This window comes from Ambystoma mexicanum, chromosome 9 (assembly GCF_040938575.1).
Source record: "Ambystoma mexicanum isolate Mex_15411 chromosome 9, UKY_AmexF1_1, whole genome shotgun sequence".
Taxonomy (NCBI): Eukaryota; Metazoa; Chordata; class Amphibia; order Caudata; family Ambystomatidae; genus Ambystoma; species Ambystoma mexicanum.
The window spans coordinates 971,630,367-971,656,167 of record NC_090931.1 but is presented as its reverse complement, the minus strand read 5'-3'; the positions used below and the strand labels follow the sequence as shown (position 1 = coordinate 971,656,167).

Here is a 25,801-nt window from a genome sequence, read left to right as displayed (position 1 = left end):
GCTTGTATCAAGCCATTCCGGAAGTCCTCCCAACTTTTGGCTCCACTGCTAGCAGCAAAGATCTGTCTAGATTTTCCATCTCCCGATTGCTTTAATTTTGCCACTGACTTTCTAGCAAGCCGATTCCAGGGTACCCTTGGGCACATTCCACAAGGGCTGCTGTGTCTACTGCTGCTTTTCTCTCCAGTGTTCCCCTGGCGGACAACTGCAGGGTGACTATGTGCAGGTCGGTTCATACCTTTACAAACCCATATTCAGTCTCATATCTCAAACTGGATTGGGACCCCCAATTCCATTTCACAACACGCCATGTAGTGGTAGATGACAGAGGCATCCTCTGTGTCGAGCATTTTATAGCATTGGGAGACTTTTACTGACTGCTCCTTCCACCACTAATACTCCTAGAGCTATAGGCTCCTGGCGGCTACAGCTCTCACCCCCTTATTTGTTATCCAGTCTCTCGATTACACATCCTCAGATAGCTCCTTCTCAGATAGCTGAAACATTTCTTTACACTGAATACATGTGAGGACCATCACTGTTACATAGTTTCTCCAAAGTTAGAGGTTCACACATTTGCCATAACCGGCTTTAATAATTCCTGGTGTAAAGTCTGGTTCAACGCTATTGGTGAGTTTGGGACCCAGCCCCGGCCAAACTTTAAATCAGCTGCATCCTCTCTCCCAGTATTGTATTGTGCAATGGGTTGTGGACTAGAGGGACCCTCCCCTCAATCTCTTGTTAAGGGACACAAATGGTAAATGTGACGTAGATATACAACACTCACCCTGTTCCAGCTCCTGCTATATCTTGGATTCCCTCAGCCAGACCAGCATATGACTGATTTGTGCTGCTAAGAGAGCGGTATTTGTCAGACACCCAGCCCCCCTGAATGGTCGCTCTAAGCAGCACCTTTCGTGGCACTGGTGGAAGCTTCTTGGCCGAGATATACTTAAATGTTGACCCTTGTATCCGTCTCTTCTCTCCGAGAGCTTTTGGTATTGTCAATGCCTGGAAAACATTCAAGGTTTTGGGACCAGTGCCATTTTGACTGCAGCTATTCTCCCCAGCCACGATATCTCTTGGAAGGACCACATTTCCAGTAAGCCACAAGCCTTTGCCCACAGTGCTGGGATATTTCCCTGGTATATGTCCCTGTATGTGCGTGTAATTCGAACCCCCAAGTATTCTATTGATGAATTTGCCACCTGCAACGGGCATTTAACTCATGCCCTATGAATACATTGCTGCAACTCTGAGATTTTGTGCCATTGATGTAGCCATGTTAATTTTGAAGCCTGACAGACCCTCCAAGTGCATGTGTGACTATTGGGGCAGGGATTGAAGACTCTGCCTCTTCTAAAAATACCATCATGCCATAAGTATACAATGCTAGTTTATGAACTGTCTCGAATCACGACCTCCTTAATTCCAACATCCAAGCAAATGGCTCTAGCCAACGGCTCCATGGCGAGGGCCAAAATCAAGGGTACCTTCACCAAGTTTTACTGCATTGACAGGGAATCAACAGAGGAGTCCAGAGTTGGAAACAGTCCTACAACATCTTCTCACCTAAAGGGGAGCCATATCCTCCTCCGGTTTGCCTAATATGTAGAGTTATATGTTTGTGTACTGCTATGTATTATATTCTAACAGCATGTGAATCTATGAAATTTCCAATGCTGGAGAAGGAATAAGTGACTTAACTGTAACTCCTGTTTTCCGGCATTTGTATCTTTGATAGATTCACATGCAACCCTCCCTCCTACTCCACATGTGGCTCACTTTTAGCACTGTTATGTGCGTTATACAATTCTGAAAATGGCCTCCAGGGTTGGCGCAATGAGTGGCACTGGCTTTTGGCTTAAAGGTAAATGACCCAAAACAACACAGAGAACTCTAAAGTGACTGCACTTTATTTCCAAATGAAACTGCTTTAATATTACTGTGGATTTCCAGCCTGACTGGGAATATTCAAACAGCATGCTAATCTCCTCCATATGACCCACCCTCAGTCCCCTGTAAATCGGTAAGTTAGTAGTAGCAGATGAGCAGCCGAGGATTGACGAGCGGTGCTGGTGGGAGGTTCAGTGTGGGCAGGCACACACATTTTATGGCGAAGTTGGCTTTTTTGTAGTGCCAAAGGTACAGGTCCCATCCCCCTGGGCCAGGCTCCCATCAGTAGGGAGGAAAGGGGACTATGCACTAGGAGTACAGTAATCACTACTGTGAGTAACTTTTTTATTTTTCGCTATTGGGTGGCGCTGTAAGTGCTACGTTTAAAGCCGATACTATTGTCATTAAAATAAGAACTTTATCATAAGAGCTTCAAATAGGGGCTTTGAATGTAGGTTTGTAATGCTTTTCAGTGCAGATGACCTATTAGGGTGTATTTATTTAGTTTGGCTGTGTCCCACCCATTTAACGCTCCTTTCTAAGTGAAATCTATAGGATTTTCTCCCATTCCCCCTTCATCCACACACCTTTTGGCACTCTTTGGCTGAATTTGTACAGTGAATTTGTCAGCCAGATTTACTTCCAAAATGGCAGCCGCCATCTGTTAATGTTATTTAAGTTATTTGACTTGATTGTTGCTTTAAAATATATTGACTGCCGCTTTCAAGTTTTGTTACACATTTTAGAGTATCTTTTATTACAATAAACAAGGTACTGTAATATTTTTGTTTTGGTTTAAAATGTTTTTGAAAATGTACTTCGAGGGGATTGGGTCCTCCGACGTATTCCATATCTATGACATGTAATCACCACAGCTGTGCTGCTTCGGAAACTTTTCGGCTCCTGCGTCGATGACGTCGATGCGCCGTCGTCGAGGACCTCCTCCGACGTCATCCGATGTGATAAGTAGGACGCACGACGCCCATAGCCTCAGTTCCGTTTTTTCCGCGAACGTGTTGCTTCGTGTTTCTCGGTTTAAACGCCTCGACTCTTTGGAGTTCTGTTCTTCTCGGTTCTTCGAACCTGTTCGTTTGTGAAAATCCTTCTGAAGATGTCTACTTCGTCTTCGACCCCGCGTCCGGGTTTCAAGAAGTGTGGGGAGTGTGGGTCCAAGATGTCGGTGACGGACTCGCACGACGCCTGCCTCTGGTGCCTCGGGGAGGCCCACGACACGGATGATTGTATCGACTGCCAGTCGCTCACGTCCAAAGCCTTACGCGAACGTAAGAAGAAGTTGTCGGTAGGTCGGGTGTCCAAGCCCCGGAAGTCGAAGTCTGCGGGGCTTTCGACGGATGATTTGAGGGGTGACTCTCCGTGTCATCGTCGGAAGTCTCGTGGGTCTCCTTCTAGGAGTCGGTCTCGCCACTCCTCAGCCTCTTCGAGGCATTCTCGGAAGCGCCGACACCGGTCGTCTTCCAGGTCCTCTTCGGAGGGCTCTGCCCGGCACGTCGCTTACCCCTCCAGCCGTGCGACGCCGGAGGAATGGGCTTCCTTCGGGAAGAAGATGCTGGCGATTCTTGAGTCGCAGGGTACTCAGCCGTCCGCGCCCCCGAGTGGGGTCGGTCGTGTGGGGTCGAGAGACACCGCTCGCAAGAGTGGTCGGCACGAGTCACGGGAAGGGGACTCGTTCTAGACATACCCGTTCGAGACCGTGTGCGCCTGTGACGTCTTCGAAGAAGGCATCGACGTCTGTGGCGTCGACAGGCTTTCTCGAGGCTCTGGCTCCGAGGAAGTCGTCGATGCCGTCGACGCTCAGGTCGTCGAGGGACACGCTCGGGCCTCCGGCCTCTCTGGCTGTGTCGACGCCGCCGATTCTGGAGGTGCTGCATCTGACGTTGACGCCGATTTCCTCGACGCCGATCCTCTCGGCGCCGATGCCGGTTCTCTCGACGCTGGCGCCGATTCGCTCGACGCCATCGACGCCTTTCGTGTCGGAGGTACCCCGGTGCACGGGTGGACCCCCTAGGAAGGCTCTGGTTAAGAGCAAGCACTCTCGAGTGCCTTCTTTTCGCCACCTGGACTATATTTCAGAGGCGGATGAGGACTCTGATGGCCTGGTTCCTAGTCAGGTTCCGGATGAAATTGTCTCGGGCCATAGTCAGTTTGACGAGTTGAGACAGTCACTGCATGATGCCAGTGGACTGGACACCTCTCCGGAGGTGGAGTTTTGTAGGCCTGAGCCTGGCTCTCATGCTGATTCCTCGTACCGGCGCCTTATGGCTCGGGTTTCTGAGTACTTGGGATGGTCTGCTCTCCCAGGGGAATTTGTGCAGGATGATCTGACAGACATCCTTGATGTTGGTCCCCCAACTGACCCGGTTCTGCCGTTCCATATGGCTTTACAGAGAAGGGTGGCTGCGGCTTGGACTGCTCCGGAGAGTCTCCCGGCGGTGGGCAGATCCTTGTCGCGGAAATACCGTCCAGCCAGTGGCGACCCCTGCTACTTGACCAGGCACCCCACTCCGGAGAGTTTGGTGGTGCAGGCGGCCACGGCCCCGGCGAAGCAGGCGTCGTACCCTACCATCCCTCCTGATGGGGACGACAAACGTTTTGATGGCTGGGCGAAGAAAGTGTTTTCTTCTGGTGGTATGGCGCTTCAGGCGGCCAACTCCATTTGTGCCTTGTCGCGTTTCACGCACACTCTGTGGAACTGTGTTGCGTTAGCGGCTGAACATATTCCCGAAGGGGACGAACGGGATGGTTTCCTTGCTATGCTCCAGCATGGTAAGGATGCCATGTGCGAGTCCGTTCAGTCGGGTTTGGACTTAGCTGAATGCGTCAGTAGGTCCATGGCGGCGAGCACCGTGATGCGCAGGTTTGCGTGGTTGCGGAAGTCGGGGTTTGCTCCTGATGTGCAGCCCCAGCTCCTCAACATGCCCTTTGACGGTGAACACCTTTTTGGCAGCAAGGCTGACGAGAGCCTTGAGAGGTTGCAGACCTCAAAAGCTGCAGCGAAGTCGTTGGGCGCTGCAGTTCGCCAACCTCCGCCTTTTCGTCCTAGGGGACAGCAGTGGAGGGGTGGTTCCTTTCGCTATTACTCATCCTTCAGTAAAGCGAGAGGAGCTGGCAGTCAAAGAGGCCAACGCAGGAGTACCAGAGGTGGACGACAGGGTACCCGTGGTGCCAAGGCCGCTCGGGCAGTTGCCTCTTTGCCCTCAGGTAACGCTGCAGCCGCTCCCACTCAGTCGTGAGGCCATGTCCCATGGTTCGCCGGTTGGGGGAAGGCTGGCGCAGCATCTTGTAGAGTGGCAAGCCATTACTTCAGATGTGTGGGTTCTGGAGATCATAACCCACGGCTGTCTTCCCTTTCGGCACAGGCCTCGCGACAATCCACCGGGGAACCTCTCTTTGCAGGGTCCGGATCCGCTCCTGGCACAGGAAATTCAAGCCATGCTGGAGAAAGGCGCCATAGAACTGGTGCCTGTAGCGGAGAGGAACAAGGGATGGTATTCCCCTTATTTTTTGGTTTCGAAGAAAGACGGGGGATTGAGACCCATCATGGACTTGCGCGGTTTGAACAAACTCCTCAGGAAGGACAAGTTCAAGATGGTTACTCTCTCTCAAGTCCTCCAGGCCCTTCAGCTTCAGGACTGGTTGGTGTCACTCGACCTCAAGGATGCTTACTTCCATGTGCCGATCCATCCCAAGCACAGGAAGTACCTGAGGTTCACGGTTGGCGACTTGCACTTTCAGTTTCGGGTCCTGCCGTTCGGATTGACCTCCGCCTCGAGGGTTTTCACCAAGCTCATGGTGGTGGTGGCAGCGCATCTCAGGCAAGGGGGGATTCACGTCTACCCCTACCTGGACGATTGGTTGATCAGGGGGGGCTCTCCCGAGCAAGTCCTGGATCATCTGTCGGTCACCTGTCGCTCCCTTCACAGGCTGGGCTTCTCCCTCAATTTAAAGAAGTCCCATTTGACGCCGACACAGCGGCTCCAGTACATCGGAGCAGTGCTCGACACTTCCCTGGGGCTGTGTTTTCCTCCCCAGGTGAGGGCTCTTCACATTCAGCAGATGGTGCACAAGTTTCAGCATGCCCAGACGCTCCCAGCGTTAGAGTTCTTGAGGTTGCTCGGCCTCATGGCATCCTGCATTCTTCTGGTGCCAGAGGCTCGCCTGCGGATGAGATCTTTGCAGTGGGCACTCAAGACGCAATGGTCGCAGTCCTCCGGCAGGATGTCGGACTCGATTCAGGTGCCGTCCTCGGTCGCCCGGGACCTTCTGTGGTGGGCCGTCGAAGGCAACTTGATGAGGGGGGCTCCATTTTGGCTTCCCTGGCCGGAGGTGACGATCGTGTCGGATGCATCCCTCACGGGATGGGGAGCTCATGCCAACGGGCTGACAGTCAGCGGTCGTTGGTCTCCGTCGGAGTCCAGACTCCATATCAATCTGTTGGAGCTGAGGGCCGTCAGGCTAGCCCTAAAGGCTTTTCTGCCATCTGTGCGAGGGAAGAATGTCCTGATCCTGACGGACAACACAGTGGCCATGCACTACCTCAACAAAAAGGGGGGGGCAGGGTCACTTCCTCTGTGCAGGGAGGCGATGCAGCTCGAGTTCTGGGCCATCCAGCAGGAAGTTTCGATCTCGGCAGTTCATCTGGCCGGAGCCGAAAATGTGACGGCGGACGCTCTGAGCAGGCAGAGCGCGATCTCTCACGAGTGGGAGTTGGCTCAGGAGATTCTCCTGGAGATCTTCGCCCTTTGGGGGACCCCTCAAGTGGATCTCTTCGCCTCCAGTGTCAACCGGAAGTGCGAAAGGTTTTGCTCGCGGGAATTTCCTCCAAAAGGAGCCTTAGGAGACTCGTTCGTGGTGGAGTGGTCCTTCCCGCTGCTGTACGCGTTTCCTCCAGTCCCCGTCATCCCGCAAGTGCTGCGGAGGTTACGGAAGTTCGGTTCCCGGATGATCCTCATTGCTCCGGCGTGGGCTCGGAGGACGTGGTACCCGGACCTTCTCGACTTGTCCATCTGCCCTCCACGTCGTCTTCCCTACCGAGACGATCTGCTCTCACGGGAGGGGGGTCAGGTTCTCCATCCAGAGGTCAGATCCCTCAACCTTCACGCTTGGCTTCTGAAAGGTTGAGGTATAAGGATAAGGACCTCCCTGAGGACGTGATGGAGGTGTTGCTTTCGGCACGAAGGCCAGCAACAAAGTCTCTGTACCGGTGCCGTTGGCGTAAGTTCTGCGACTGGTGCAGAGTTCAGAATGTGGATCCTTTTGCATGTGACATCCCCATGGTTCTGTCCTTTTTACTTTCTTTGGCCCACAGGGGCTTGCAAGTGGGTACCGTTAAGGGTTACCTGGCAGCGCTGTCCATCTTTAAGCGCTCGTCTGAAGAGTGTTCTTACTTTAAAATCCCTTTGATTTCACAGTTCCTGAAAGGGCTTGCTAATGTGTTCCCTCCGTCACCTTTCCTGGTGCCCGGTTGGGATTTAAACCTTGTTCTTAAGTTTCTTATGGGTGCTCCGTTTGAGCCTTTACATTCTTGCCCTTTGAGGCTGTTAACTCTGAAAACTGTGTTTTTAGTTGCGGTTACTTCCGCTCGCAGAGTGAGTTACAGGCACTTTCAGTTAAGCCTCCCTTCACTGTATTGCACAAGGACAGGGTTGTCCTTAGAGTTCGTCCTTCTTTTCTTCCGAAGGTAGTGACGGAATTTCATTTGGCCCAGAAGGTTGTTCTTCCGGCATTCTATCCTCCTCCGCATCCTGGTAAGGAAGAGGAGAGGCTCCATAGGCTTGATCCTAGGAGAGCTTTAAGCTTTTATGTTTCACGCATGTCCCGGGTCAGAGTGGATGATCAACTCTTTATTGGTTACGCTGGTAAGCGTTTGGGGCAAGCTGTGACGAAACAGACTTTGTCTCGCTGGATTATTTTGGCCATCTCGGAGTGCTACCGCTTGGCGGGTAAGGATCCGCCGGCTGGCTTGCGGGCCCATTCTACCAGGGGTATGGCTGCGTCTACTGCCCTGCAGAGGGGTGTTCCTATTCGCAACATCTGTGATGCAGCCACCTGGGCTTCAGTACATACATTTGTACGTCACTATTCCCTCGATTTCATCCGAGCACAGGATCTGGCCTTTGGCAAGGCGGTCCTTTGCTCTGCTATTTGATTGGCTGTTCTAAATTTTGATTCTAAATTCTTTCCCTCCTCCTTGCTTTGGTACTGCTTTGGGAGTCTGTCATAGATATGGAATACGTCGGAGGACCCAATCCCCTCGAAGAACAAGTTACTTTCTTACCTGGTAATGTTCTTTCGATGGGATGGTCCGACGACGTATTCCATATCGCTCCCGCCCTGCCTTCCCCGCTGCAGAATTTCTTTTGCGATTGCAGCTTACTTTCCGCAAGGCTTTGTGTCTGACTGGCAGTTGACTTATGTCACACGTTCTGGGGGAAAAAACTACAACTGAGGCTATGGGCGTCGTGCGTCCTACTTATCACATCGGATGACGTCGGACGTCGGAGGAGGTCCTCGACGACGGCGCATCGACGCAGGACGCAGACGCCGAAAAGTTTCCGAAGCAGCACAGCTGTGGTGATTACATGTCATAGATATGGAATAAGTCGTCGGACCATCCCATCGAAAGAACGTTACCAGGTAAGAAAGTAACTTGTTCTTCTAGTGACTTGTGGGTGGTGTTCGTGTCTTGTGATGTAAGCAAGACCTGATTGGCTGTGCAATTAGTGAAGTCAGTAGGATGTGATTGGTTTTCCAGTCTGTTTACCCAGGGCAGACATTTGATTTCAGTTTTCGACGAGAGGTAAGGATGTTTACTATGTTGTATACATCATGCAGGCACTCCCTCTGGATGTGCTGTGCGTGAGGATGAAATTCTGAAGAAACAGCGTTTGGAAATGGGTCTTTGCGAAATTACAGGCTATGAGTTCACAAATGGGGGCGGCTTCTGTCTTTCTGTCAAGTTCCTCCATCTCTTGGCACCAGGGGGCCCTCTCATTATCCCCCAGCATTTCTTTGTTTTTCTTGGTGTAAGACACTGCACTGAGTGTGCACAAAGGGTTCTCTGTGCATCCTTGAACCCTTTCAATGGCTGGACCCTGATATTCAAATGCCAGGTGAGTCATTTCTCCCCTCCTCTACCCTGCTGAACTCCTGACTGAAACTGCACTGGTCACCTGGCTACCCTCTGATCTCGGGCCCAGGTTGCCCCCTCCCCTCGTCCCCCCAACAGTCCCCCGCCAGCTGCACACCCTCCCGTGCAACCCCTGCACTTGGGGCTGATTCTGTATCCCTACAGACCCCCAACCCCCCAGCTCTTGACACTTGATGTCTGCACTTACTCCTGCACTTGCCACAAGCTGGCCTCACTTTTACCTATTTTTATTTTATTTATTCTTACTGTTGATCCTATGCATTGCACTTCCCCGCCCCCCTTCCCTGCGCGATCTCAATGTCGCCTGGTCTAGTAATATCTTTGTCTTCCCTTTGTTCCCCCTCCCTTGCCTCATCGCGCCTTGAAACACTTGTGCATAGGCGCGTTATAAATGCCATATCATTTCCCTGCAAGGGTCCGTTCCTGCTTTCTGCACCAACCTGCTCCCTTTCAAGGGGCAGAGAGCTATTGTCTCCTTAACACTAAATGGCCAGCTTTCAAATCAAGTGCCTGCTCCAGGGGGCTTTTAAAAAGCTCCCATGTTTATCTCAGGCACCCCAACCCCATTCCGTTTGACATGCAAATTCCCCGTATTTAATTTGGACAGTTAAATGTATTTCCAAGGGAACTTTGTGGCAGGGAATGGGCCCGGCAACCCCCAGGTGAGCCGCCGGGATAAAATTGGCCCTGGACAAATGATGTCTGTGAGATTAATAGGACATTTGATGAAACATGACTCCCTATTTGGCCTAGAGGCTCAGGGGATTAGTGGCCTTTTGGGGGCTGGATACTGTCAAGTTGTGGCTGCAGGCGCTAGAAGAACGCATTTAGCCTTACTCGTGGGTTTTGTGGCAATGACCGGGGTTGGTTCGTTTGGTCAGGTCAGCTACTTGAATCTGATTGCTTTGCGTGAAAGGGAGTGCCCCCCATCCTTTATTATTTTTAATGGGGAAATATGTGTTCTAAATTCTAAAAGCAAAATCTTGCTACAGTGTATAAGAAAATGGAATGCGGATGGATATGTTATGCAAAGGCATTTAGTGATGTGGTTGAAGATATGAGGTATGTATGTATAATGAAGGGGGCATCAAATTACTATGTACTTCAATAAGATACAAAATTATATTAATATGTTTACATACATGCTGTGTGCTTTTTGGCGCTGGTTATTTTGTATGTTACTTTGACGTTGTGGGTGAAAGTTTGAGCCTTCTATGGGAAAACATGTAAAATGGAGTCAGTGGGAAGTTTAAAAGACAACCCTGTGTTCCACAGTCCTCTGCAGCACGTTGTTAGGGAGAATTCTCATAAATAGCTAATTTCCCTTACCTACTGAGGAGGCCAGGCTGCAGCTTGAGGAAGCAAGGATGCACATGGAGAGCACTGCCACCTCTGTGCGTAGGCTGTCTCGAGCAATTTGCTGGATTTCTAGGATTTATTTTTTTCACTTGGTAAGAGTGTGAGCCTTTTTCCCACTCTTACATGTGTTCTGCTGTGTTTTCACTTTTGTGTGTTCTTGGGCTCTGGAGCCTCACCTACTCCATGAGAACCACTTTTTTGTGTTACACAGCACCTTCAGTGCAGTGACACACGGTTGTCTTTTAGACTTCCCACTGACTCCATTTTTCTGGGGCTGACTACTGTGCCCCAGAAAAGGGTAAAGTTGCCATTAACTTTACTTTAGTCACTTTAAACCACAGACCTAGTACACCCCATCTTACATGGAGTATTGGAAGGGGTTAACTCGTATCCCTTTTTGTCTGTGTCTCTTGGAGCATTGTTTCGATCCCTTTACGTTAAGACTTGGCTGGTGGCAGTGGTATCTACCCTAACCTTTCTACCGTGACTATCTTAGATAAACATGGTATTGTTTTAGGCTATTATATTAGCCTCGAACATAAACCTGCTTGACCAAATACATTTTACTTTGGCTCCGGCTGGGTTTATTCGCCATTTCTTTTTGTTAGTCTGTCCCGTGTTTTTCTCTGCGCGCCAAACCGGGGATGTACACTGTCTTTTCGCGAGCTTCTGCACAGAAGCCCTCCTTAAGGCGCCTGAAAGTCTAGGTAGGCAGGATGTGAGGGAGGGATCTTCGGACCCCTGCCATGGGTTCCCTTGGTAACTCAAGTTGCACTCTTGTCTGATTGGCTAAGGGGACTGGCCTTGCCAGGCCAGCCACCCTGCTATGTGATTGACAGCCAGGCTGTGTGAATCCGGGACAACTGCATAAAAAGCAGGTCTCTGGGACTGGAAAGGCAGAATTGCCACTGGAACGCAAGAACCAATGAGGAGCTGGAAGAAAAGGACCCCTACCACGACTGAACTGCCCGGCGAAGCCCTGCTGCAGGTCTGAAGCTCCAGAATCCGACGACAGAGAAGATCCTCCAGGAAAATTCTTCCCTTGAGCTGGTGGGACCAACCGGTTCGCCCAAACTGCAAGCCAGGACCCCTCCTCTGGTCGAATTCGCTGTACAGAGCTACAGGGCCGGATAGCCAGGAAGGTCGGACCCTGCTTGGGTTTTAAGGAGCGCACCTTTTATTTGTTGTTTTGCTCTGCTGCTGGCTTCTTTCTTGGGAGGCGCAGGACACTCCAGTCTTCCTACTTCATGTCAGTCCGACAGTCTCTTCAGGAACCGTGAATCTGCAGAAACCACCAGGAAAGTCTGCCACAGCTACAGCTCCCTCTTTGTTTTAAGGTACTGTGCAAATCCGGTTGTCAGTTCGTTCAACCTCAGTGAAAGTGTTTGAAATCTTTCTCCAATCCGAGGGTTGCCCTTCTCTTCTTTGAACTAACTTTTATATCAACCAACCTCGTCCGGAATCTGTGCCACGAACTTTACCGCAAACTACCCTGAACTGTGTGATCTTGAGCAAAAGACTTTTGACCCATTGACTTTGCCCTTAAGCCTTTTCTAGCTGATCTCCTCATTGTAGTCTCTCTTGTTCAATTGCCCTCAGTACTTAACTGATGGCTTGATTTAATTGCTGATAACTTTCTTTCCCTCCCTTTTAAATTGCTGGAGTGCCATTTTGCTCCCGCTTCATTTTTTGAGCTTAACTTGTCTGGAATTTAAGGGAAGTGGTGTGGTATTTATGATTGTGATTTTTGACTTGTTTAAAATAGTGAAATGTTATACAACTGAGTAAATAAATATATATTCTTTTACTTAGAAACCTTGAGTCAGTGTTTGCCTGAAACATAGCAATTGCTGTCCTTTGTGTAACTATCTGATACTGCTCACTTATTCTTGAGATAAGTCTGGCTGCTCTGCTACCTCTTTAACTGTGTAGTACATGCTTGTACCAAAGGTGAAATTGTACTGTCACTTGTAGTCTTAATTGTGTGTGGTGTTCCCAAAGGGTACTGCATATAATTCTGCCTAACACAGGTGCAGTAACCCGCTGAAAAATTGTTCCTGCTGCTGCTGTGGTTGTTTTCTAAAAGTCAATATAGGAACGGGAAAAACATATCCGTCTAGCGTCGCTCAGCGATCCCATGTGCATCAAGGTGCTTCCTCGCCTAATGGGATTTTAAAAAGCGCAAATTCTCGCATTTGGAAGTCTTGTACTTAATGTTGAGTGCTACACTCTTTACTGACTGAAAAGAGGTGCGGCACTACACACATGCACAGTGCCTGGCAATATGGGGATTTTTTTCTAACCTGGATACGAATGTTTATTTTAGTTGTCGGTCTGGGTGGTCTTGGGCTATAAATTCCTTTGAGTTTTCTGGGTGCATCGTGCGCAAATGACAACCATATTGTATTGCTATATAGTGCTTTACGCCAGACGTCTCCCGCTTGAAAGCACTGTACTACTAACAGGTGTTATCACCTCATTGCGAATGGTACTTGACTTATCAAGCTCGGAAAGATGAACGGTTAAGTCGGCCCAAAATAAATAGTATCAGCAGTTAAAATTAAATATTTTCCAAATTAGTGCTTCTTTTTAAAATAAAATTGGCAGCAAGTGCCCCTCCTATATGCAATAGAAAGGCTTTGATGTGCAATCGGGCACGAATTAAAAGATGAAGATGGGTCTAACGGACACAAATTAGAAATCAGTGGTATACTTTATTTTTAAGGAAAACAATATTTTGAAATTAGGTTTGACGTTCTAATAGTTTTACTCACGGCCTAACAAAGTACTACTTCTCCACTCAAGCACAACACATTTGGAGGAAATCAGGCGCACCCCTTGTTTACAAAGGTAAGCCCCGCTACTTTCAATTTACGAGACTGCATTTCCCTCATTGGGGCATTGACTTGAAGGACTCATGTTTCATATATATCAGTTTTTAGTTATATTTTGGTTCACGATTTTATTTGTTATTATTTAGTGAAGTGCTATCGGCAGGTAGTACTGTTTCGTAGCGCTTTGCCAATTAGCGGAATGTAGTGGCTTATCTTGTCTTGAGCAGTCCCATTGGCTCATAGTAGTCAATTCATGAAAGCGGCTGGTGGCTGGCATTAGGAATCGGGGCCAGCACAAGCCAAACAGCTCGAGTAATGGCAATATTTATGTATACAATTCAGCGATATGTCCTAAACACATTTCCAGCAGCCCTAGCTATCTGGTTAGTGTTTTTACCACAGGCCGCAGCCCCTCAAGTACTTTTAAAAGCACTTCTTTTTTTCCTTGAACCAACTCCCCTATGCCCCCCCCCTGTTCCCCCTCTCTCCACCTAGCCCCTGAACGTTTATTGGGCCTTAAGACCTCGAGGGGTTAGTCAGCTCGCGTGCAAGCTTCCCGGCCATTTCCAGCTGCCCACAGCTTGTAGAAAATGCAGATAGATTATTTTGGCTGTCAAAATAAATAATCCCACTCTCGACCCCTCCACTCTCTCTACCCCCGGCCCCCACTCTTTGCCCCACCCACACTACCCCCACTCTCTCTACTGCCAAGCACCCCATCCCCTCGCTCCAGCCCAATGCTACACCCTCTTTCTCTTCTCAACCCTACCCCCTCTCTGTATCCCGCCCATACACCCTATCCCCCTCTCTAGCCCCACCCACCCAACAGCCTTTATTCCCACATGCACCCTACCCCCTCTATTCCCCATCCACCCACCTTACTGCTTCTCATATCCTCTCCCCTCCTTCCTGTCAAGCTCTTGCTTTCTTACCCTCTCACTGTCGCCCTTTCTGCCAGATATTTCCTGTTGCTCATCATCGGCACTCTCTATAAATGATATGATATTGATATGATATGGTATTTGTAACGTGCCTATACACAGGTGTTTCAAGGCGCTCTATTCCCCTTCTCGTTCTATTTCACACCTGCACCTTTCAGGGTGCACATCGCACCCTTCTTTAAAACTTTGCTCTCATCCTTGCCCCATGGTCCCTAAAAATGCAAACCTCAGTAAACGCCAAAATTATTGGCATCGCCGATGCTTGTTTAATGTTAAGCATTGTATTATTTAGAATGCTTTTATTTTGCAATTTCTTTCAGCGGTAGAACTACCGGTACTTTCCTTTTAGTGTTGCAAGATTTAAGAAAATATTCATAAAATGGGGATACCTATTGCAAACTACAGCCGATAGTGGAAGCTTTGGTGAATTGTACCATTGTTTTGCGGATAATACTGCTGCCAAAGAAATTAAAACATGTTTTTATTAAAGTTGCTTTTTTTCAGAGACCTTAGTCATCATCTGGTCCCAATTGCTTTTAACCACATTGTCTCCCTTTTTGCACAGGAAATATTCTACTGGTAGATGGAACAGCATGTGGAGAAATAAAAATCACAGATTTTGGTCTGTCCAAAATCATGGATGATGATAGTTACGGTGTAGATGGAATGGATTTAACATCTCAAGGAGCAGGAACATACTGGTAATTATATATCTAAGTTTGAAATATTAGCTGTAGCATTTTCAGGATTCTTTGCACTCTTCCAATAACGTTTGAACTGCAATTAGAAACCTTATATTTGTTGAATGTGTGATTGTTTCTAAAGCTTGCATCATTGCTCGTGCTTGTATGTCCTGTCCCCTTTCCTCCATCCTTGTGAGATTCCCCCAACCTGGGGACGGTCCCAGAACCTTAACAGTGAAAAAATGGGCTTCCTCTTTAAATTTAGTGTAGTGTGTAGGGGCACGGCCTCAGTCATGGGAACGCCCCGCCAAAGCCATGCCCTCCGGCGCCTCACCCCAGTCCCTTTTTCCGCACAGACAGTGTCGCCTGGCAGCCAGCGAAGAGACTTTTTTGTTGCTTTGTGCTTGCTCACTGTTCGTTTTTTCAGTTCGTATTTCAGTTCCCTTCGGTGCCTCACCTACCCAGCGCATGTCAGCCGCAGGAGGATTCACGAAATGTGCCTTTTGTGACTTCTCGTACCTGGCCTCGGACCCCCATGCAGTCTGAGTGGAGTGTTTGGGGTGTCACCACCGCTGTGACTCCTGTGCAACCTGCAGTGCTCTTTGTCACAGGGCATTGAAGGATCGTTTGTCGTGGTGGAGGGAGATCTTCCACAATTCTCCTCTGCGCCACCTTAAGGGCTTTTGTCTCTGGGACCTCTCGTCAAGAAAAGGTAGGCCCTCTGTTCAGCACAGCTCCACAGCGCAGAGACTCCTTCCCCGGGGTTCCTCGCGTTCAGGTTCTGGCAGGCCTGATGCCTCTAAGGCTACCGGCTCCAAAGCTGATGGTCCAGGGGGGTGGGGGTGTCTCTTCTGTGCAGTCTGGGGACCTACCTGAGGGCTTCCGGCTCCCAAGCTGAGGGGTCCAGGGACCCTACCAAGCTGGACCATCAGGCTCGTCCTCTTCTTCTACCCCGGGATTAAGGGATTGTCGAGTGCTACCTGCAAGAGTCGTTCCTTGGCTAGATCCAGCACGGCTACGGTCAAAGATGCTGAGGACTCCTAGCCTACCGGAGCTCTCTCCGAAGCAGTCATCGCGTTTTGACTACCAGCCATCTGGCTGAGGGCTCAGTGCCTAACAGAGGGATCTGTGGTTGACTCCTCGGCTAAGGGTGGTAGACCAAGCTGTATACTCTGTCTGAGGCCTCTCTTGGCTCCGGGCCTCCGCGCCCTCGTGCCCAGGCCAGGCGCAAGGCTTAAAAATGGCGGAGCGGCACTTGGAAGAGCCTGCCAAGCCGGTGTCCATCATGGATGTGGCTCAGGGCCCTCCAGTGCTTTAGCCCATCTAGTGGGCTTTGCGGGACGATTCCAGCCCCCTTACCTCTGGAAGCGGCAGCGGATCCTACAGTGCAGGGTTTTGGTCCCTCAGGGGTACATCTACCCATCACAACCCTACAGCTACACGCATCGGGCACCTCAGCGCTTTGACCTGGAGTGGTGGCCAGCGTGTCAGAGGGCAGGGCTCCTAGGGACCCATTGGCTAGTGAGGACCGCTTCGTCAAGCGCTTCCTCATGCGTTCCCCTCAGATGAAGGGGCTCCTGAACGACATTGTGAAGGTTATTCGCCAAGCGGCACCGCCTCGGCCCCCTCCCCTGTTACTCTTCAAACAGGGTTTTCCACACACTGGCAGCCATCGGGGCGTATACAAATTCCCCTGAGCATGCGTTTCCTGCAGCAAACCCAGTGATTAAGGCCTACCTTAAGAAGTTGTGTAAGCTTTTTCCTCGTGTGCATAGGCCCCATCTGGTCTGGGACCTCAATGTGGTTCTTGAAGCTTTGCAGCGCAATACTTTCGAGCCGATGACCTCTGTGGCCACCTGCTTGGTAACACTGAAGGTAGTTTTATTGGTGGCTCTCACCTCTGCACGCAGGGTTAGTGAGCTGCAGGCATTGTCTTTGTGTGAGCCCTTCACCACGTTTCACATCTTGCGCACTCACCCAAGCTTCTTGCCCAAGGTGGTCCCTCGGTTCCATCTGAATCAAGAGATCTGCATGCCGGTGTTCTTCCCAAACCCACAGTCGGAGGCAGAAAGCGTCCAAAATTCCTTGGACCTCAAGAGGGAACTTTCTCTCTCGGATGAAATCCTTCAGGAAGTTCCAGCTCCCAGGCTTCCATTACATGTTGGATGGTCCAGGCCATTTCAGAGGCATACAAGGCCATTGACAAACCTGTTCCTGAGGGGATTTATGCCCATGCAGTAGGAGCCAAGGCCACGGCTGTTGCCTTTCAGAGACATGCTTCTTGAGATGTCATCAGCAAGTAGGTTACTTGGGGCCACTCTGGCGGCCTTCTGTAAGCACTATTCGCTGGACATCAGCTCCAGCCTGATGCAGAGTTTGGGCAGGCGGTTCTAAGGAAACTTTTTTCTTGATCTTAGATATGAGGCAGGTTGTCAGTGCTCCATCCTATGTTCTTGTTTGATGGAATCACCCACAAGGATGGAGGAAAGGGGACTAATCATAGTCCCCTTTCCTCCATACGTCCCACCCACCTTCCCCCACTAGTATGCCAATGGCTTATAAGTAATGTGTAGCCAGGTATCTACGTGCCCAATGTATTCAAAGGGGACTGAGGTGAGGCGCCAGAGGGCAGGGCCTCGGTGGGGTCTACCCACTCCCATGTGCGCTATACTAAATGTAAAGGGGAAGCTCATTTTTCTGCTGCCAAAGGTTCCGGTACTATGGAAAGGGGACTATGGTTCTCCAGCATGGGGTCTGGCATGGATTCACATGCTCATGAATATTCCCCGTCGTCAGGCTGGGAATCCTCGGTAAAGAAAAAACCAGTATCAGTTTCGTTTCTGATCTGTCTTTCGTAGTAATAACCAATCACTGGTCTCTGCGTCATACTGACCACAGCCAATGACTGCCCTCTACCTAAGCACCGCCTCTGGCAGCCATCTTCAGATTTGTACCGCACGTTCATGTGTTGGGATCCTCGTGCTATTGCTCTCGAGCGTTAGTGCTATTTTTCGCGCTTTTTCACAAAAAACTTCGATTCTTTCGGTCAAAAGAGCCTCAAGCTCCACCGATCCTACATCCGATCAACGGGGACCCGTGTCGGATTCATCTGTGCCCCTCAAGGGTGAAGATTTCGTCGAGCTACACTTCGGAGGACTCCAGAAGCTTCTCAGGCCCGGTCTCGGAGATGGCCCAGGAGAAGGGAAGCTCGACGCCCGGAAAGCTGTTCAGGGTCTGCCCTGGATGCCAGCTGCAGAACGTCTTTAAGGAGGACGAACACTCTTTCTGCCTTTACTGCCTTCATGAGGACAAGACGCACGTGGAGAAGGACTGCGCGTTTTGCGGCAACATGTCGGAACGGACCATGAAGGACCGCCATCAACGTCTCGCCAACTGGCTGGAGGGTAAGAGCCCGTCTGGCGAGAAGAAGAAGAAATCCGAGCGGTCTTCTAAGACCTTTGAGGGCGCCCCGGCGACGGGGGCCCAACATAAGGCCAAGCACCGCGAGTCCGCTGGCACCGGGAGCGCCGAACGGTCGGGCTCTACGGGCGCCAGGCAGGGCGCACCCTCCCCGGCACCATCAACCACGAGCCAACGCTCTGGGTCGGGTAAGAGGAAGGCCGAGCACCCGGCGAAGCTCCTGGAGAGGCCCCGGTCGAGCTCTAAGGCAGAGGAGGAGCGTGGCAGTGCCCCCTCCCTCAAGGATAAGGCGGTGAGCGCACCTAAGGTGGTGAAGGCCTTGATCCATCCGACCAAGCCCTCTATCGAAACGGTCGCGGCGGCCCTGGCTCAGCCTGTGGTGGCTGCACCAGTGGTGGCGACCTCAGGGCCCAGAATCTCCCTGCCTCCTCGGAGGGAGTCTTCTTTTGTGCCCATCGATAGGACCCCCGTGAAACCCTCCGTGGGGAAGAAGGGGGGGCAGGGCGTCGTCGTAGATTCGGCCTCAACCTCAGAAGAGGAGCTGATCGAGGTCTTAAGCCACGGCCTAGGCGTGGAAGAAGGCCAGCCCGTCGGAATGGACCCCGACGCCCGTCGGACTCCCCTCTGCCAGCGCCGCAAGACAACTCGGCGGCCATTTTGTTGGCCATACAGTCCTTATGCTCCGAGATAAGGACGAGGCTACCGTTACCGACGGAGGAACCTCTCCCGTCAGGGGATCCAGAACCGGGACCTTCTGGTGTTCCCCCTACCAAGAAAAGAAGGATCCATCCACCACCTCCTTTTCAACCGTCGCGCCCCGTCCAGCCCTCCTCCCCGTCCACCCGAGGGGATGATACGGGGACTGACACGGCAGCGACGGGTACGGACGACGAGGCATACGACGAGGATTTTCCGTCGTCGCCTCCCACCAGGGCTTCTCCGCCCGACGAGATCGGATCTTTCCACTCCATGATCTCCAGGGCTTCCGAGCTTTTCCAACTCTGCCCTGAGGAGAAGAAAAAGGAAGGCTTCCTTTATCAGCGGCGCGAGGCCAAGAGGAAGACGGTCCTCGCAGTGCCTCTGTTGGACGACATTTGGGATGAGGGCCTTTCCCTCCTCAAGAACCCTTCCACGACGCCAGCTAGAAGAGACCGGTACGAGAAGAAGTACCGGGTCCCGGACACGGCCCCCCTATGCCTCCGGGCGCAACCTACCCCGGATTCCGTCGTCTCCGCGGCAGCCAGGAAGAAAGCGGGGGGGGGCCTCCACATCGACTTCCCCGCCGGACGGCGAGGGAAAGAAATTGGATGCTATGGGACGTAGAGTCATCTCGTCGGCAGCGACGACGATTAAAGCGGCCAACGCCTTGGCTATCGTGGCCCGCTACGACAGGGAGCTCTGGTACAAGATAGCTCCCCTGCTGGATTTTCTGCCGGACGACAAGAGGGCGGAGGCCCTGGAGATCCTGCAGGAAGGTGAGGTGGCCTCGGACCACGCCATCACCGTGGCGACGGACATCGCCGACACTGGGTTCCGCCAGCTGGGCAACGGCGTTTGCCTTCGACGTCGTGGATGGCTCAAAGCTACGGACTTCCGGCAGGACGTCCAGACCAGAGTCCTGGACATGCCCTTCGACGGGAACAACCTGTTTGGGAAGACAGTGGACGATTCCCTTCAGGCCATCAAGGCGGATACTGAGACGGCCCGGGCCCTTGGAGTCCTGCAGCAACGACGGACGCCCTTTCGGAGCGGCGGAGGCAAGGGCGCCTCCAAAGGTTCCGGCGGCGGTTTCGCTTCCTACCGTCAAGCGGCCCGATCGTCGTCGCAAGAGGCCTACAGAGGACGAGGCAAGTCTAGCGGACCCCGCCGTCGTCGCCAAGGAGGTCAAGGCGGCAAGGCCGCGTCCAAGCAGGATTGAACCGGCCGTGGGGTCGGGCCCCCACCGAAGCACCCCGGTGGGAGGCCGGCTGGCGGGCTTCGTCAGCGTGTGGGAGTCCATCTCCACCGACCGTTGGGTGCTGGACGCCCTGGCCCGGGGCCACGCGCTCGAGTTTCAAAGAAGGTGCCCGCGCGTCCCCCCCGTGGCCAGGAAAGAACTTCACGTCCCTCAACTTCTCCTGGAGGTAAAGGCGATGCTCAGAAAGGGTGCCATCGAACTCGTCCCAAAGAGGCTTCGGGGCTCCGGAGTCTACTCGAGATACTTCCTTGTGAAGAAGAAGACGGGAGGATGGCGCCCCATCCTAGACCTGCGACGTCTGAACAAGTTCATCAAGGCGCAGAAGTTCCGGATGGTCACCCTCCAGCACGTCCTGGGTCAGCTGGAGGAAGGAGACTTCCTATCGTCGTTGGATTTGGAGGATGCCTACTTCCACATTCCCATCCTAAAGGGGCACCGAAAATTCCTCAGGTTCGTGGTCCAAGGGCGTCATTACCAGTTCAAAGCCCTTCCCTTCGGACTACCGGACTACGGTCGGCACCCAGGGTATTCACCAAGTGCCTCGCACCGGTGGCGGCGCAGCTGCGCCGCGAGGGGATTCAAGTCTACCCCTACCTGGACGACTGGCTCATCCGCGCCAAGACGAGGGAGCTCGCCGTGGTCCACACGGCAAGGACCGTCCAACTCCTCACGGACCTGGGATTCGCCGTGAACTACGCCAAATCCCACCTGGTGCCCGCGCAAGTCGCACTGTTTCTGGGAGCGAGGCTCGACACAGTGTCCCTTCTGGCCTCCCCGTCGGAGGAGAGGACCAGGACCATCTTGGGCAAGGTGCAACGGATGTTGGTGGCCGACGCGGCCAAAGTGAGGTCCATCAAGTCCCTCCTCGGGATGATGTCTTCCTGCATCTACCTCATTCCCATGTGCAGGCTCCGGATGCGCCCGTTGCAAGAATTCCTGGATGCGCGCTGGATCCAGACGACGGGCAGCTTCGAGGAAAGGATCAAGCTCGACGAGAGCTTCCGACGAGAGATACGGTGGTGGGGCACCCGCGCGCATCTGACGGCGGGCATGGACTTCCAGACCCCAGCCCACCAGGAGACTGTGACCACGGATGCCTCCCTGGAAGGGTGGGGAGCGCACACCGAAAATCTGCACGCAAGGGGACTCTGGCTCCCGACGGAGAAGTCCCTGCATATCAACGTCCTGGAGCACCGTGCAGTGTTTTGGGCCCTCAGGTCCTTCCTTCCGTCCCTCAAGGGCAAGGTGGTGAGGATCTTCACCGACAACACCACCACCATGTTTTACATCAGGAAACAGGGCGGAACCAGGTCCCCAGCGCTGTCCAAGGAGGCGCAGGACCTGTGGCATTGGGCCGTCGCCCAAGGGATTTTTCTGGTGCCGTTTCATCTGGCAGGGATAAAAAACACCATCGCCGACTCGCTCAGCAGGGAGCTGCGCTCGTGCCACGAGTGGGAACTACGGCAGGATCTGGTGGATCGCCTCTTCCGACGGTGGGGCACACCCCAGATCGACCTGTTCGCGACGGCGACGAACACCAAGTGCCGGAGGTTCGCCAGCAGGTTTCCCCAGACTAGGAGCATGGGCGATGCTTTCTCGTTCCCCTGGGAGGGCCTGTTACTCTACGCGTTCCCTCCCTTGCCTCTGCTAATCCGGCTCGTCAACCAGCTCAAGAGGTCACGGTGCAGGATGATCCTCGTCGCACCTGCGTGGCCGAGGCAGATATGGTTCCCGGACTTGCTGGACTTGTCAGCGTCCCCGCCGATCAAGCTGCCGGCGGACGCGGATCTACTCTCCAGGGAAGGAGGCGCCATCCTCCACCACGACCCGAAGTCGCTGAACTTGCAGGCCTGGCTCCTGCAGCGCTAGAGTTTGGAGGATACGACATACCGGCCGATTGCAGAGAGGTTCTTGCAAAGGCCAGGGCGTCCTCGACTCTTAAATGCTACGGACACAAATGGAAGAGGTTCTCTGTCTGGTGCCACGCACAGAAGATTAACCCTCTACGGATTACGGCTCCCCAAGTACTGCCGTACCTGCTGACGCTGGCCAAAGCTGGTCTGGCACACGCGTCCATCAAGATTCATCTTGCTGCGATCTCCCGATACACCAGAACCACGGGGCGGACGTCCTTGTGGTCTCATCGTCTGGTGAAAGAGTTCATGAAGGGACTGTTCAGATCGTTCCCGCCGGTGAAGGCTCCGGCCCCGGCGTGGGAGCTCAACGTGGTGCTGACCAAGCTCATGGGACCTCCGTTCGAGCCTCTGCACTCGGCCCCGTTGAAGTTTCTATCGTGGAAAACAGCTTTTCTTGTGGCCATCACCTCCGCACGACGAGTGGGAGAGATCCAGGCCCTTTCCTGCAAGGCCCCGTACTTGACTTTCCACGACACGAGGGTAGTGCTCAGGACGCACCCCTCCTTCATGCCCAAGGTACCGTCGGACTTCCATCTCAACGAACCCTTGGTGTTACCTATGTTCTTCCCGTCGCCTTCGTCGCCGGCTGAGAGGACTTTGCACTCGCTGGATGTAGCTAGAGCGCTGAAGTTCTACGTGGACCGCACGAAGGGTTTTCGGAAGACGTCACAACTCTTTGTGAACTTTGGACCTGTCAATCAGGGGAAGGCTCTCTCGAAGGCTTCCATCTCCAGATGGCTCTCCGGCTGTATCATGTGCTGTCACCGGTTGGCAAACCGACCGCTGCCTGGCCGTCCGAGAGCCCATTCCACCAGAGCGATCGCAGCTACCACGGCGTTCCTATCTGGTGTGCCCCTGCTGGACATATGCAGGGCTGCTACGTGGAGGTCGACGCACACCTTCACGAAATTCTACTGCGTCGACCGGGATTCCAGGGAGGAGTCCAGGGTCGGCCAAGCAGTGCTGCGCAACCTGTTCGCCTGAGGTGAGCCTGGTGAGGAGGTAAGATGCTTAATGTTGAGTTGATGTGATGCTTAATGTTGAGCCTTTGCCACCTCCCGTGGTTGTGCATGTGTGTACTGCTATGTATTCTTTATTCATGAGCATGTGAATCCATGCCAGACCCCATGCTGGAGAAGGAACAAGTTACTTACCTGTAACTGTTGTTCTCCAGCATGGGTCTGGCATGGATTCACATGCGAACCCTCCCGCCTACCCCTCTGCGGCTCTTCACTTGGTCATACTGCCACTTCACGTGCTTCCAAATCTGAAGATGGCTGCCAGAGGCGGTGCTTAGGTAGAGGGCAGTCATTGGCTGTGGTCAGTATGACGCAGAGACCAGTGATTGGTTATTACTACGAAAGACAGATCAGAAACGAAACTGATACTGGTTTTTTCTTTACCGAGGATTCCCAGCCTGACGACGGGGAATATTCATGAGCATGTGAATCCATGCCAGACCCATGCTGGAGAACAACAGTTACAGGTAAGTAACTTGTTCCGTACATTAGTCACTACAGTGAGTAACTTATAATAAGTGCCTCTCAAAGCTAATTACTGCTTTGATGGAGGAGTTACTAAATCTGGCTAAACCGCGCACTTTGTGTTTTACTCCTATATTACGTCCTCTTTGCTCCTTACTTATGGGGGTGGCTGTCCCATTGGGATGGGACCACCAGAGCCTGTGTGTTAAGTGGACAAGCTGGTGGCAGTAGTGACTTTTTACACATTTTCTTTGGTGCTTTTCGTTTTTAGCCTTACCACGCTTGGCTGCTAACTGCGGCTAGTGACCAAACATGGCCATGCCACAAGATTTTTCGCTTGTCCTTTGGCCATCTTGTTTTTTAGCCTTCTTCCTGGCCTAATCCTTATATGGACTTCCAATGCCCTGGAAAGCAGAGGCTTTTGGTGGGCTACTGGAGAACTGTGTGTTCGCTGGCAGGATATGGGCTAGGGCTGTCTGTTCCAAAACCACAAACTAGTTTCAGTGTGTGGAGTGTTTTAAGCATGAGTGTTCCCGCCAGTGGTCCTGATTGGATCACTTCTGGGTTGTGTGTGGGGCTAGTTCTGCTATTGTCTAGTGTGAGGTTCGGCTCTTACCTCTTTTTTGAGATAAGAAGAGGACCCCTGCATCCACTCTAGAGAGATCCTGGAGTAACTTGAAGGAGCCAAGACTCCTGTCCAGTTGTGAGACCTGCGAAGAGACCAGAGACCCGTCTAAAGGAGTCCTGGTGACCAACTTCTGCTGATGTCCTGGCAGAGCCCTGTCTTGTTGTTTATCTTCCGCTTTGAGGCCTGGAACTTGAAGGATCCTCAGCTTGTCCTACGAGACTTACCTCAGCGAAATTCCAGAGTCATAGCATCAAGGGGACCTGAGGTAGGAGGGAACATCTGGGCGTGAGTCCCTTTGCGTTGCCGTGCTGCAGTGGCCACCAACAGAAACAGCTTACCTGAATCGCGCCCAGTCCCGAGAAGGGTCCTGCATCGTGTTTTCATCTGGTTTTTCTGCATTCTTCACCTGAAAGTCCTCTGCTCGAACCTGCAACCTCTGCGAATCAAGGACTGAGGCTGACTGCGGGAAAAGCAACCTCTGACCTTCCATTTACCTGCCAAGTCCTGTGAAGAATCGGGATACGGGGGGGGGGGAGAGTTAGTGGTTCTTACCTGCCTCTAAACGCCCTTTAAAAGTTTGCTAACTTTTATAAAATTTTTGTTCTACTTTGGCTTTGCCAATGCTTGCTCATGCAAGCCTTCCGTGAGTTGGGGACTCTTTTATTAGTTCGAATAAACTGTCCTCTAACCCTTGGAACCATTCACTGGACCCCAGACACCCCATCTTAACGTTTTCCTGCATCACAAACTGTGTCAGAACATTTCCTGAACATTTGGGCATAAGGCCCCAGACAATTTAGGGAATTACTTTTGAAGTTAGGGTTAATTGTCTGTGGACCTGTAGGGCGTAAACTAAACTGTTCTTTCTTTTACGGGGGTTTGATTTGTATTTTGATTTGTATTATGCCCTACTCTAATGACTGTATATATCTAATCTATTTTCAATGGATTGCGTTTCTCCTGCAGATTGCTCATCTGATAGATATTCCCTCTAGCTCTGCTGCTTTGGAAACCTTTCGTCATGGGGGAGTGGTGGACGTCGACTGTCGATCCCTCTTGCTCGGCATCTGGTCGTCGGCTCTGGATGTGACATCAGGTGTCCTATAAATACCATGTCACTACACCCCAACCTCGGTTCCTTTTTTCTGCGGGCTAACACACTGCTTGGGAACACAGGCGAATGTTAGACTCACTCAACGTTTTCGTCAGAAAACATTTGTACTTTTTTCAATTCCTTGATGTCTGTCGCTCGGGTGTCTGGTTTCAAGTGGTGTTCCGATTGTGGCACCAAGATGTCCATTACGGACACACAAGAATTGTCTCTGGTGCCTCGGTACAGGTCACGGTGCTGACAGGTGTCAGTTGTGCGCCAAAATGCAACCCAAATCCCTATGCGATTGAGCTGCAAAACCCGCTTTGGGTCGTCTTGCCTCAAAATCACTGCCGCGGTTGACAGTTCAGTCTTTGGAGAAAATAACATAGGCGGAAGAAGAAATGGTCCCACCCAAGGAGCCA

The 25,801-nt window shown here is 52.0% G+C and overlaps 1 protein-coding gene across 5 annotated transcripts in view; it reads left to right on the top strand.

Moving 5' to 3' along the window:
- TLK1 (tousled like kinase 1) overlaps nucleotides 1-25,801 on the top strand; it is a 1,414,233-nt gene that overhangs the window by 1,197,561 nt on the left and 190,871 nt on the right. For all 5 annotated transcript variants that reach the window (XM_069616191.1, XM_069616192.1, XM_069616193.1 and 2 more), the window contains one exon: nucleotides 14,764-14,899. In XM_069616191.1, the coding sequence (XP_069472292.1) occupies nucleotides 14,764-14,899 (136 nt within the window). The remainder of the gene's footprint in view (nucleotides 1-14,763; nucleotides 14,900-25,801) is intronic.